Source organism: Cryptotermes secundus, unplaced genomic scaffold (genome assembly GCF_002891405.2).
Source record: "Cryptotermes secundus unplaced genomic scaffold, Csec_1.0 scaffold1894, whole genome shotgun sequence".
Taxonomy (NCBI): domain Eukaryota; kingdom Metazoa; phylum Arthropoda; class Insecta; order Blattodea; family Kalotermitidae; genus Cryptotermes; species Cryptotermes secundus.
Window position 1 is genome coordinate 1,260,854 of NW_019718027.1, and position 12,648 is coordinate 1,273,501.

Below are 12,648 nucleotides of genomic sequence, written 5' to 3' on the forward strand. Positions count from 1 at the left end.
GTCATTGTAAGGCATGCTGTGTTTTAAAATGAACAAAATAATTAAGATACCAGTGCAAAAAAACACATAGAATATCGGACAAAGGACAATGTCCAAAACCTCAGTAATCCCAAGAATGTATTCGTTGGACAAATATAATTGAAGCATGAAAATAATCCTAACATGTAACTTTTAACAAAATTATGAAGCTTGTCAGCAGTCTATACGAGCCATGTTTTTGTCACTAATTAGAGTTTCCATCAAAAGAGGGTTATTAAATAATTTTCAATTAATTTTTCAGAACCAAAGTATCAAAAATATGTAGTTCATAAGGCTTATATAACATACAGCATGCAAGAGTTATTAACTACACTGATGTAGATGGATATATGAGAACTTCAGTATGTATCTAACTCAATAACAGATCATATTATTAAAATATTTCCTATATGCAAACAAGGGAATCGCAGGGAAGGTCTACTTATCTTCTCATGGTACATGAATGGGAAACGGCTCATGAGCACAAAGAGCTCTGGCAGTATACTGGAGTGTCTGCATGGTATACGGTTCCTCAGCATCATTTGGATCGTATTTGGGCATGTAATCTGCATAGCAGTTACTTCACCTCAAGTTAACATGCTCAATTATGAAAGAAAAGTGAGTAATACCTGTACAATAATTATTATAATACACAATAAAAACTGAAGTAAACATGAAGGTCCCAGCTAATTTAATGGTTAATGTATGTGTTGTTCTGTCGTATCCACAGCGTGCTTTGAGAGGCCTAATACTGGGAGGAATTATGATGACGTATTTTTCATTTCAGTTCAATGGATTTGCTTCTTTCAATCATATCTATTGCCCTTGATTTGTACCAAGGCAGGAAAATCTGAAGAATGGGTGCATCTGCATGCTTGCTATCACATATAACCGTTGTGTTGCTGAATTTCACATTAAAATTTTAGATGACTTATATTCATCTAAACAGATAGTGATACTCAAGTGTTACACACGATGAAGTCCTCTTTTGTCACCATTAATGGGGTAGAGAAAAAAAAAACTAGTAACACCTGACTGTAGTGTACACACCAAAAATTTTCCAAAAGATGTGAAATCAGGAACACACAGGAGGCAGTGTGAGGGAAGATGAGATCATGTGAGATAACAGTGATGCATAGAAGGTTGAAAATGACCTTAGTGACTGATTCATTGCTCTGACTCTATTACTATAGATGAGAGACTGGGGACATGTGGCTGTACCTGGTGCGTTGTTCGCTGTTGACTCCTTTCTCTTAGTAAGTGGTACTCTGCTATGTTACACCTTCATGAAAACAAGCAAAGATGTGAACTTCAATCTACCTCTCTACATACTTTATCGATATATGAGGTGAGACATAGTTTAGTAAAAGAACTATTACTACTTCAGTATTTAAGTGGGAGGTAATTATTCTCTGAATCTGTTAACAGAATAATATTTTAACAGATTTGCTCAGTTCATTGCCAGGCAACAGCTCTGTAAACACGGTCCAACACACAACAGTAGAGGAAGCTGTGTCTTCTGTAGATCCCATCAACGTGCCAATAGACTGGGTGGATAGTGATCACGTGATGTATGTTTATGTAGCTCCATTCTGCGCCTATGTACATGACAGAATTCGTTCAGGGCAGTTACAAGTTATGAGTTATGAGTCAGTCATAAGATTGGGGAGTTCAGGGGAGTCTTTTAGTTGAGTTCCAAAGTTCCAGGGTGATTGAACAAGAAATGGCAAGAGGACTTCATAGTGATTTGAAGTGTTAGTTTCTGTGTTGAGATCCATTGCTAGGGGGTAACTAGTGGAGACTGAGAATCCTAGTGCGTGTGCAACAGTGAACTGGAAAGTCTGTAAATCAGCGATTGCGCTGTATGAATTATAATTAAGAGAACTTGTAACCGAATTGCTAATAAATCAATCATCCGATCTAGAACCTGTTATTTTTGTCACGCGTGCCACATTACACATGATAATATTTTAAGAAATATTATATATGTCCATGATATTGTGAAGTGACGCCTGATATCCGGAGTAGCGGAGCCAGAAAAGACGGCCATTGCTAAGTAACGGTTGGCTAAACGCGTTCCAATTCCAATGTATGGCACCGAACATGCATCTCTACTACAACGAGTCACTAAGCAGAATTGGTTACCATAGGAATGACAATGGTTTCTGATATACTGAAGTTACAAAAAGCCGGTAACAGAATGGTAAAACAAGGTGATATCTATTCGGTTCTCCCGAAGCTATGAGGGGAAATCAGAAGAGACCAGAACAGGCACATAGACAGTACACAGAGGGCAGTACAGAGCAGGCCGAGCAGCAGAGGGTGCAGCACTTGAACAGAACTCGACAGACAGATGCTGAAGACTTTATTTTATATGGTGTAGTTACAGCAACATTTAGAGTGTTGTCCCTGTTCATAGTTGTGACATGTTATAGTTACAGTAAGATTGAGAGTGCTATAATTAATTGCAGCTCTGACTGATGAACTTCAAATAAATCGATTATCCATTCCAAAACCCCTCGTATGATGTCAAGGTGATGTTGGGTCATATTTTATATAATTAATAAATTCTATCCTAGTGGTAAGATATGTAATATACTTGATCATCTTCATATTCCAAATCAGAGGACTGGCATAGATAAGTAGGATTTGAGGTTCTCACAGCTGTGGTTATGAAATGTTATATCTTCCAGGGTATAATGGCATGTAATCTAATGAAAATTAACCTACATTACTGAGGAACAGGTTACCTACGTTCTCAGAGATGACAAGTAAAACAAACAAGAAACTAGCATGAAGCAGGCAGCAAGCTGCACAGTTTACTGGTGAGAGATATGGGGTCAAACATAAATCAGAAGGGATTGAAAGATAGCTTGTCATTTCCCATTGGCTCACTCTGAGAAATGACCATAGCCTGCAAGAAAGGAGAGAAATGTAACTAAATCAGCCATGAAAAAGGTCGTTTTTCAGATCTGGGCCAATATGGGAAGAAAGTGCATGTGATAAAATGAAGGAGAATGGGAGTGAAGCAATGTGCATGGGTCACAAGCATGTGGTGGAAGGATGCAAAAAGTAAGAATAGTGCACGGAACCTTGGACAGGAAGGAAAGTCTTAGGGTTGATTGTTGCCCAGAGAGACTGGAATTGGTTCCATGATAAGGGCAGTGTGCACGGATCTATGTGGTCCAATGGAGAACACATCTATAGAAACCTATGAGGGAGGCTTCTTATTACCTTCAGGGAGCACATGAGAGGTTTCCATAACTTTCTTAGGCTGAAGCATACTTGCTGAACATATTATTGGGATGGAGCTCAATCTCCATAACCTCACTGATGAAACAATCCACATATCTAGGTTTTAGGGAGAGGATGCTGGGGGTATGGAGCTGGATGCAGTGTTCCAAGCTGCTGCTATGCTCTACCATAACTGACGTGTCCAGGTGTACTAGCGGGATATGATGATGGTGCTCCTTAAACTTGGTGCTAATCAAACGAACTGTATATCAATGTAGGCCTGACCACACTCAATGGGGATACAGACTACTCTGTCCTGAGACCTAGGTTACCCTTGAGTGCAGGGCAGGAGGTCAACTGAATTGATGTGCCAGGAAAGAACTCGGCCAGTGTGAATGAAGTCCAACCTAACAGTAGGCAGGAAAGTAACTGTACCTGTCTTCCTGTTGGGAAGAGAAAACTTTGTGGAGGATTGGGAGTCATGTGAATCTGTTAGCTGCTGTAGCCTTTCTGCCTGATTGCGTCCCTCAAAAGCTCAAACTCACCATGAAGGCTGTCATGATAACAAAGTGCTTTGGAACTGTGCACCAGTACGGGAATTATGGCATGTGAGCTGGATGGGTGCCAATGAGAACTGGAGATTACATAGATGTTGGTAGGAATACATTTACTATGTATCATATGGCCTAGAAAGTCATAAGACCTCTTGTTAATATCTGTGTGCATCTCCATGATGAACTCAGAGTTATTGTGGAAATATGAAGCAGGCAGTTGAGATTGCAACCTGCTTCATGCTGGATTATTGCTTGGCTTATTCTTTGACCCTGAAGGTTGAGGTAATATATTCTTTGGAAACATCTGTTGACTTTCAACAGTCTACATGATATTATATCCCAGAAGATAGAACTCTTCATAACCATTGTTGTGAGAACTTCAAATCCTACATAGTATGTTAGATAGATTAGCCATAAATCAAGGAGCGCATCTGTCACTTCGATGCATCTGCTGAAAGTTTATCAAGGAAAAGAAAATTCACATAAACCGTCCTGATTGTGATACTGTTTATTTCAGCAGATTCCACTACTCAGGAGGAAACTAATGCCTCCATATCCACTCTCTTTCTCTGAAGAAAGGGGCAGCAGGTTCTTCCCAAAATTTGCATAATATACTGAACTACACCCCATCACATCCCATAGGATTATATTCTTTGTACTCACAGTTGTGAGTAATCTTAAATCTTTCATGTCTCCAATTATTTCTGTAAGTGGCTATTCAGTTTCTGAAGGCACTGCTCTCCCTAATATTCCCAATATCCATTTTTTCTCCTTTTTTCTGTGCACCTCTCACATGTAACAAGCTTTTAGACATTTTCACTCGTGGAATAATGGTGAATTTTACTGTCAGCTTCAGTTTCTTTCAATAGGGATGTTCATTTTGAAGCATATCTCACATTTCACTGATAAAAGAAATTAATTTCTTTTTCATTTATTAGGACAACACCTCTGATGGCTGTACTTATTCTTGTATACACAAGTCTGATCCTACACCTTGGATCTGGTCCCATGTGGGATAGCTACTTTCACTCAACTCATGTAGATATCTGTAAAAGAAACTGGTGGACAGCAATTTTTCACATCCAAAACTATGTTCATCCTACGGAAATGGTAAGTATTGGCTTGGGAGTGAGATAAGTGATGCAAGAAAAGAAAACATGAGGGCACGCCAAAATGTACTAAGTCTCTTTTCTGAGAAAGAAACCATATTGTGGTATGGCTGAACTGAACTAATTCTAATTTGTGCGAAATTTCATATTTCAGCCACTAGAGGTAACCGAAGTACAGGCATGACAATAGCATGGCATATGTAGAAGATGAAGGTTTATGAGCCATGTACTGTACAACTGGGAGGGTTTTTAATATTTTATCCTAACGTTCAATCATTTAATGAGGCAACTGAAAGTAACAGTATAACACAGTGTACAATACTGGCCTCTTGAATATGAAGTCATATGATGCAGAAATGCAATTGACAATGTTCACATCAGTGTCATAAAATTTCACTACAGTGAAAACTTGTTTGAGAAATTTGTATTTTACAAAGCAATTATTCTGCCACATAGCATACTCAGTTAAGCAGTTCTTTTAGTGACTTGAAGCCAGCCCTTCAACCAATCAGTTCATATAATAAAAGATTAGGAGACTAATGGAAATCCACCTTGGTGTGAAGCTACTCTAAAGTTTTTAGGTAAAAGAACATCGTTTTCCTGTGCTTAACGAATGAACATTATGCCATGAAGGCGTATGGGAGAATGGATGTATAGATCCATATTTTCTTGACTTCGGCACTAGCTGAGGGTGAGTGGTCAGGCTCATGTGCTGGCTGCTATACTCCCGTGGAAGAAGCCGCCAGCACCCATTGACTAGGACTCAAAATTCGACTCCCTGGTCATCCAGCCTGTAGCCAGTCCCTATACTGACTACATTATCCCAGAATCTCTAAAGCTTTTAGAAGCACATCTAAGTCCAATTCATATCTTCAAAAGTTAATATTTTGCATAGTCAAGTACAATAATAAAACAAGCAAAAGCCTAATGTGCTTCTACTCGCACATCAAAAGCGATTATCAATATGCAAATGTTCAAAAAATAAAGGCAGAAGAGTACAAAATGAAAAGTGATAATAAAACAGAAATGATGTATCGAATAGCAAAGAACCAGTCCCTTAAACAATTGCTTAGTGAACAGAAATTATTTCACCAGTCAGCTGCACTTTTCACTTTTGTCACAATCAAATTTCAGTGAAGGACAAGCATCATCTGACATAATATCAAGTCATACCTAGAATCGATGATGAGCTTCACTGTCAACTCTTGCTAGTGGGATGCATGGAAGTGAATGGAAGATGATGCACTAAAGCAAAAATTTCTTATTACTGGACATGTTTTCCAAGCTGTCATGCTTTTAATATTAGCTGCTCATATGTAATTGCTGGATCTTTTAGGGAAGAAAGATTAACAGACACAACAAATACAAAATTATCTTCTGAAGAATAAAATCATTGAAACTTAACTATCTAGATAATAACATTGTAATAATCATATTGTAAATAGAATAAACTTATTCATAGGCATTATACAGTGAAAAGATAAGGGATATGGAACTAAAATTATACATTTTTAATCTCAGAACTAGATGGATGTGACTTCTCAGCTCGACACTACAGCTGTTTTAAATGGGTAGAATAGCCAAATTGGCACATGCATGTGTGCATGCACGCACTTACACACACACACACACACACAATACTGAATGTCTATATGAGTGGATCCCAGATAAATCCTGGAAATAGGAAAGTGAAGAAAATTCTGACACCACACACCCCAAAACTCAACGAATATTATCCCACCTATTCAATCAACAGCATACCACTTCACTGACTAATTTAAAGTAAAGCCATTTTTTGGTGTAGTAAATATTTCTGTGTATGTATATGCATACAATTTGTCCTATTCAATTTGATTATTTAAGCATTTAAGCTTTCAATGAAAGTATGCATTATTATCAGAAGAAAATGCTATGATATGGAGATAGTGTACATATGGTGGAGATTTCATTACATTGTACATATATTTTTATCTATTCATACATGTAGTATTTACCAGTTTAATAAAATCCCAATTTTAATAGCAGAAAATGGTATAATGGCATGTTTAACATGACTAAACATTTTCATTCACAGTGCATAGTTGAAACATGGTACCTGTCTGTTGACATGCAGTTATATTTGTGCTCATTTCTCCTCCTTCTGCCTCTCTGCAAGAAGCCAAAAACCGGACTAATTTTGCTTGAAGTGGTAACAGCAGGTTCTCTCATTTCCTGCTTCTTGGAGTTATGTTTGAACAATGAAGTAATATCACTGTAAGTATATCTCTCTGTCTATGAATGTTTGCTGTCTGGCGCAAATGTTTTGTTCTCTATGTTCATTATATGTACTGGGGTATGTATCATAACACAATTTTTGAACTTCACATTCAGTGTCATGAGGTCTCCCTGATTAGATAATAATTGTAAAAAGTCACACGTTCGATTCCCGATTAGGCCACTGAATTTTTTTCAATTTACCTAATCTTTCCAGCCACTCCATGACCCTGGGGTTGACTCAGCCTCTAACAGAATGAGTACCAGGAATCTTCCTGGGGAGTAAAGAGCAGCCAGCGAGTAAGGCTGACAACATCACCTCCATCTGTGAGCTGACTGTCTAGAAAATGTCAGAGCCTCGACATGTCACAACCCTATGGGCCTCTATGGCCTGTTACATGGATAGCTTTAAATTAACTTTTTTATTCATACAAGCTTTTTGTTTAATGTTTCTGGTTTTGGTGATTATTTAGCACTAATGGACATACTAACACAAGTTAGAGTGACACTAATTGAACTCAGAAAGCAAGAAAGGAAAACTCATTTGCTTCTCAGATGTAACATAGAATATCCCTCACCATGGAATAGCTACACAATACAAATTCCAAGCAGCTGTATTAGGATAATGCATCCAGTAAATGGTAATTCAGTTAACAACTCCAGGTGTCACCAATACTCGAAACACAAAGTCATAATGATGAACTAAGTTGCATCTTCAGGATGTCATGAAATACAATATAAACTATTGAAAAAATTCAATACCCAGCATCTACAAAACAACTGCATTAGGAGCAATGAGACATGTACAAATTATCTCCAACTACAACAAAACCTTGTGACATTAGATTTTTGGTGGATGCTACAATTAAAATAAAGATATGTAAACAACAATCCATGTAAACTTAGCATAACAATCCTGGTGCATTTAATGTGTTACTGCCACTGGCTTTTCAATTTGCTTTTTTCTGAAGCCTTACATGGGTGTGAAACTTTTTCTCTCACATTATGATAAGATCACAGCCTGTTTAAGAACAGTTTGCAGGGGAGGCTATTTGGGGTTAAGAGACTAAAATAATAGGAGGCTGGAGAAGATGAGGAGCTTCATAAATATTTGTATCATTAGCTGACAGTTTATTGATGTAAAATATATAAATAAGGATTCTATCCGTAGTTTCAACGATGTTCCATCCTATTCTTATGCACACACTCGAGCTGCACCCTGGTTTATTGGAATGAATTTGGGTTACTACCTCTTCCACACCATCCAACTGAGGAAAGATATTGCTGCTGGAAGAAGAAGTGGTCTTTCAAAGGTAATAACATGTGTCTAAGATAAGGATAGAATACCTAAGAAGTTCAGGAGATTCAGAACCGAAAGGAATGTGTTTGAAAGTTATCCAACACTTCTGTTTATTTTCAAATTTGTGCATTTAGTTGGCTGTAGCTGTGACAGTATAATACAATATGACCCAGTGATAGGAATTTTAGCTCCCATGTGAAATAGGTGGTGGACAGAGAGCAACTTACTTACATTTAATTTCTTTATTTATAGTTCTAAGGGAAAACTGTGATTATGGGAACCAACTACAGTTTAGAATTTACCTAGCTGCTGAGGCTAATTACAAATGTGGTGATAGTGAGAATATTGGAAAAATGAAACTGTGATCAGAAATGGATAACAGAATTGCATTAGTATGCAGTTTGTTTGCCTCACCATATATATTGAAAAGCAAAAGGAAAGTGGGCATCATAAATTATTTCCAGAATTTTTTATTCAAGATAGAAGCCCAAAACTTACAATTGTGACAGAACATTTTCCATGTGTATCTGAATATCATACACATCAAAATTCACAAAGTCTAGTACAAGCAACTGCTAATATACACGGTGTATGGTTGGAATGATTTCTATTTTCATGTAATAGAGACATTTTTGAGCTCATGACGATTTTTGTGAGTCTTATTTTTAGTTTCAAGTTTGTTTTGCAGTAGAGATACAGTTCGTCTGCCTACATAACACTCACTGCCTGTCAACATCAACCGATGGTTCAGAGGAATATGTCGCCGCCATCTTCAGGGTTGAAAAATTAGCCGACCAAGAAACCAGCACAAAAGCATACATAGAATTGACCGTTGAAATTACTCAGTTATAAGTATTTGCAGTTCTAAGAACTTTATATTCTGTTTTCATGCCGGTATCTCGCTTGGCTTATTGTTCACCACTGAAGATGGTGGCAACATTTTCTGCCAAAATGTTGGTCGAACTTTCAAGCACACTGTGTATTTTGTGTGAGGAGCGAGAGGTTCACACCACAAACAATTCATATTCATACTGCATGCTGAGCACATAGGTGTACCTTACCACTCTGATATTCAATGGCCAAACTTAGCTAAAGTCCTCAAGAGAGTGATGGACTTGCAAGAAGATATACCAACAATCTTGGAGAAGAAAAATAAAGATCTATTGCCCCTACAAATATAAGACAAAAATGTAAAAAAACACTTGAAACATCAGAACTACTTAAAACTGATTCTTTGTAACACCAAATACAGAAATTTCAAACGCTTTCAAAGATGATGTTATTAGTGCTTGCACCCCATACACCTGTGAACAAATATTTCTTTAACAAAATGGGAGAAATCATATTTTAGATTATGGATGAAAGATGAACATTTGGCTGCAGTTTTGAATGTTGCAACATTAACATCTCTATGATATATTTGGAAACTTGTCAGCAACTGTAGGAAGCACCATCTGTTTCATTAAATGCATTAATTTCGTGAGAACTTATCATGGATCATACAATTAGACAGTTACTCAATGTTTTTGATTTTACATTGCCATGTGACCACTTCCAGCCCAGCAAAGATTATGAAACTATTCACTCAGCCCTTCATCACAGATTATGGACACTTGTGTTATAAATAATGATACACCTGTTGCAGAAAGTTGTGGGTGTTGGTTGGCTGCTGGCATTTGTCTGCTTGGCTGCACCAATCTTTATACAGCATCAGTTTGTACAGGAAGATTTCATCCCTAGTCGATTGGAGACAGCATTTTTTAAAACTCTATCAAAACCAATATGGTCTCTAGGAATTTCCTGGATTATATTTGCCTGTGTTTCAGGATATGGAGGTAAGTACTGTAAAGGTTCACAGTGTTTCTATATGTGATGTACCATATACCAGCATTAGTATAAAGAAGGAGAGTAAGGTTTGCTTGATCCTGTGGATCCAAGAAATATTCCACCAGACAACTGTGATTTCCCTAATCCTGTAAGCAGGATAATACTTCATGGGTTTAAAGTTGATTCAACTTAAATGATTATTTATATCAGCATACATCCATGCAGAGAAGGAAAAAGAACAAAGTTAAATCAGCTAACAATAAATGTTCATGTTAATATTTCTTCCACTTTGAATGTAATAGTTCCTGATTTTAGTTCCTTATGGATTCCCTCAGCCAATTCAGGCAAATTCTGGCATATCATTCTACCATTATATATGCTCTGATTCATTCTTTCTGAATTCTTATTCATGATCAACAATTCATACAATGATATAAAATCTGCATAATTCAAGAAGAAACAACTTTGTTATGCTAATCGTTAAAGATTAAACAGTTCATATGTAAAGTTCGCTTGAACTGGTGAGGATGGTACAGTGGGAGAAAGCATTTCTGTTTGTAGTGTTATAATGTTTCCTAAAACTATAACAGAACTGTAACTTATACTGTAGTTGCAAATTTATTTTTTGAATTGAAATCACGAGCTAAGCAGAGTACTGTTTGTACCACACACGAAGCATAAAAATTTAATTTATGCATGCTGTTACAGGTCCAGTGAATGCCTTTTTGTCATGGAAGTTCTTCCACCCACTCAGCCGTTTGACTTACAGTATTTATCTCCTTCATTTGTTCATCATAAGAATACACTTAATTTCAACTAAGACTCCATCACATGCTGATGACTTGAGTGAGGCAAGTAATGTGGCAAATTTCCAGTCATCATATTTTTACATTTAGATTTATGTTTACTTGTAATAAAGTTCAGATGTAGGTACTTTACATGAAATGATTCTCATGCTTAAGTCTCAGAAATGACAAACAAAGGTGGGGCATTTAAATGTTAAATGCAGACAGAAAGGTTCATACCATAATAATCTGAAAATATGAACTACGGTGTAACTGCAGGGAAAACAATAAGATATTAATATTTTTGGAATGCAAAATGCATATCTGGCCATCTATTTACAGCTTCATCTGAAGGGTTTATGTTGTTTTGTGTTGGCATATAGTAGTGTGTGTATTCTACAAATTATCACTTTTTAGTAGTTATTTGTAGTCAAAGGATGATATATCAAATTATGATACAAGGACAGCATTTGGAATATACCAGGTGAAACTAAATTCATGCACTAGTTCTCTACAGTATGAATTCTTGTTTGAAAAAAAAGACACAAGTGGAAAAATATGTCCTGAGATGCTTACTTTTCGAGATATACTTCTCTCTCTAACAGGGTAACATATTTTTCAGAAGTGCAATATGTTACCATGATACACACCACATTGTTAGGTGTCCTCAGGACAAGCAGTACACAGCAGTGCCAACTCTGATTGGATGATCATGGGATACACACGTGACAAATACTGCTTCATAAACTTAACCCTTGGTACCTGTGATATTCAAACTGATACTGCTGCATAAAAATACATACTACCTTATCTGAGTCGATGTTATCCAAAAGCTGAGGTTTTTTTAAGTATGGAGCATCATCTCCATGAGCCAATGAAGACACCACAGTTGTGGGTGCGGAACAAGAGCCGTGGACTGATATCTATGCAGGTGTCATAGTGGTTTTCAGCAGTGATGTACACTACCTTGATGGCAATGCCTGCATCATTAACTTTGAATTTCTAAAATTTTTATGTCTGTGCAACAGGTATCAATCTTGTTTTCAACAATGGTGTTCACTATCCTGCTGGCAATACCTGCATCACTAACATTTGAATTTCCTCTGTCAGCCCTTCTCAGGCTTCTTTCTGGTGAGTTGAGGTAGCATAAAACCCATATTAGTATATAGCTGTACCTATATAAAAATAAGAGGAAGTGAATTTTATGCATATATCTACAGTCCTGCTTAGTTACATGGGAAAGGTGTATTTAGGTATTATGTGCTATTAACATGCTAAACAACTAAATCAAAACTTAGAGTATAAAATTAAAGTAACATAAATTTTGGTACTGAACCATAATGCATGATGTCATTACACTCACCACATAACTCAGATATCTCTAACACTACATACTCTCATGTATGTGGGGTTTCTGTGACTAACAGTAAAGGGTTCTGGATTGGAAGATTGGATTTAGATATATAAAATTTTTATCTGTCTGACAACTTTCTATTTAACTTTGTAGTTTAGATAGGAAACCTTTTTACCATGATGCACATTTCCAGTTGGCTGAAAGGGAATCCACC

At 36.9% G+C, this 12,648-nt stretch overlaps 1 protein-coding gene across 1 annotated transcript in view; it reads left to right on the top strand.

The window, feature by feature from the left end:
• The window catches only part of LOC111861743 (nose resistant to fluoxetine protein 6), a 28,760-nt gene that overhangs the window by 13,520 nt on the left and 2,592 nt on the right, over positions 1 to 12,648 (top strand). Inside the window, exons 6-13 of the mRNA XM_023846609.2 lie at positions 440 to 636; positions 1,212 to 1,366; positions 4,745 to 4,916; positions 6,990 to 7,168; positions 8,340 to 8,481; positions 10,114 to 10,303; positions 11,004 to 11,146; positions 12,109 to 12,211. Coding sequence (XP_023702377.1) covers positions 440 to 636; positions 1,212 to 1,366; positions 4,745 to 4,916; positions 6,990 to 7,168; positions 8,340 to 8,481; positions 10,114 to 10,303; positions 11,004 to 11,146; positions 12,109 to 12,211 — 1,281 coding nt within the window. The remainder of the gene's footprint in view (positions 1 to 439; positions 637 to 1,211; positions 1,367 to 4,744; positions 4,917 to 6,989; positions 7,169 to 8,339; positions 8,482 to 10,113; positions 10,304 to 11,003; positions 11,147 to 12,108; positions 12,212 to 12,648) is intronic.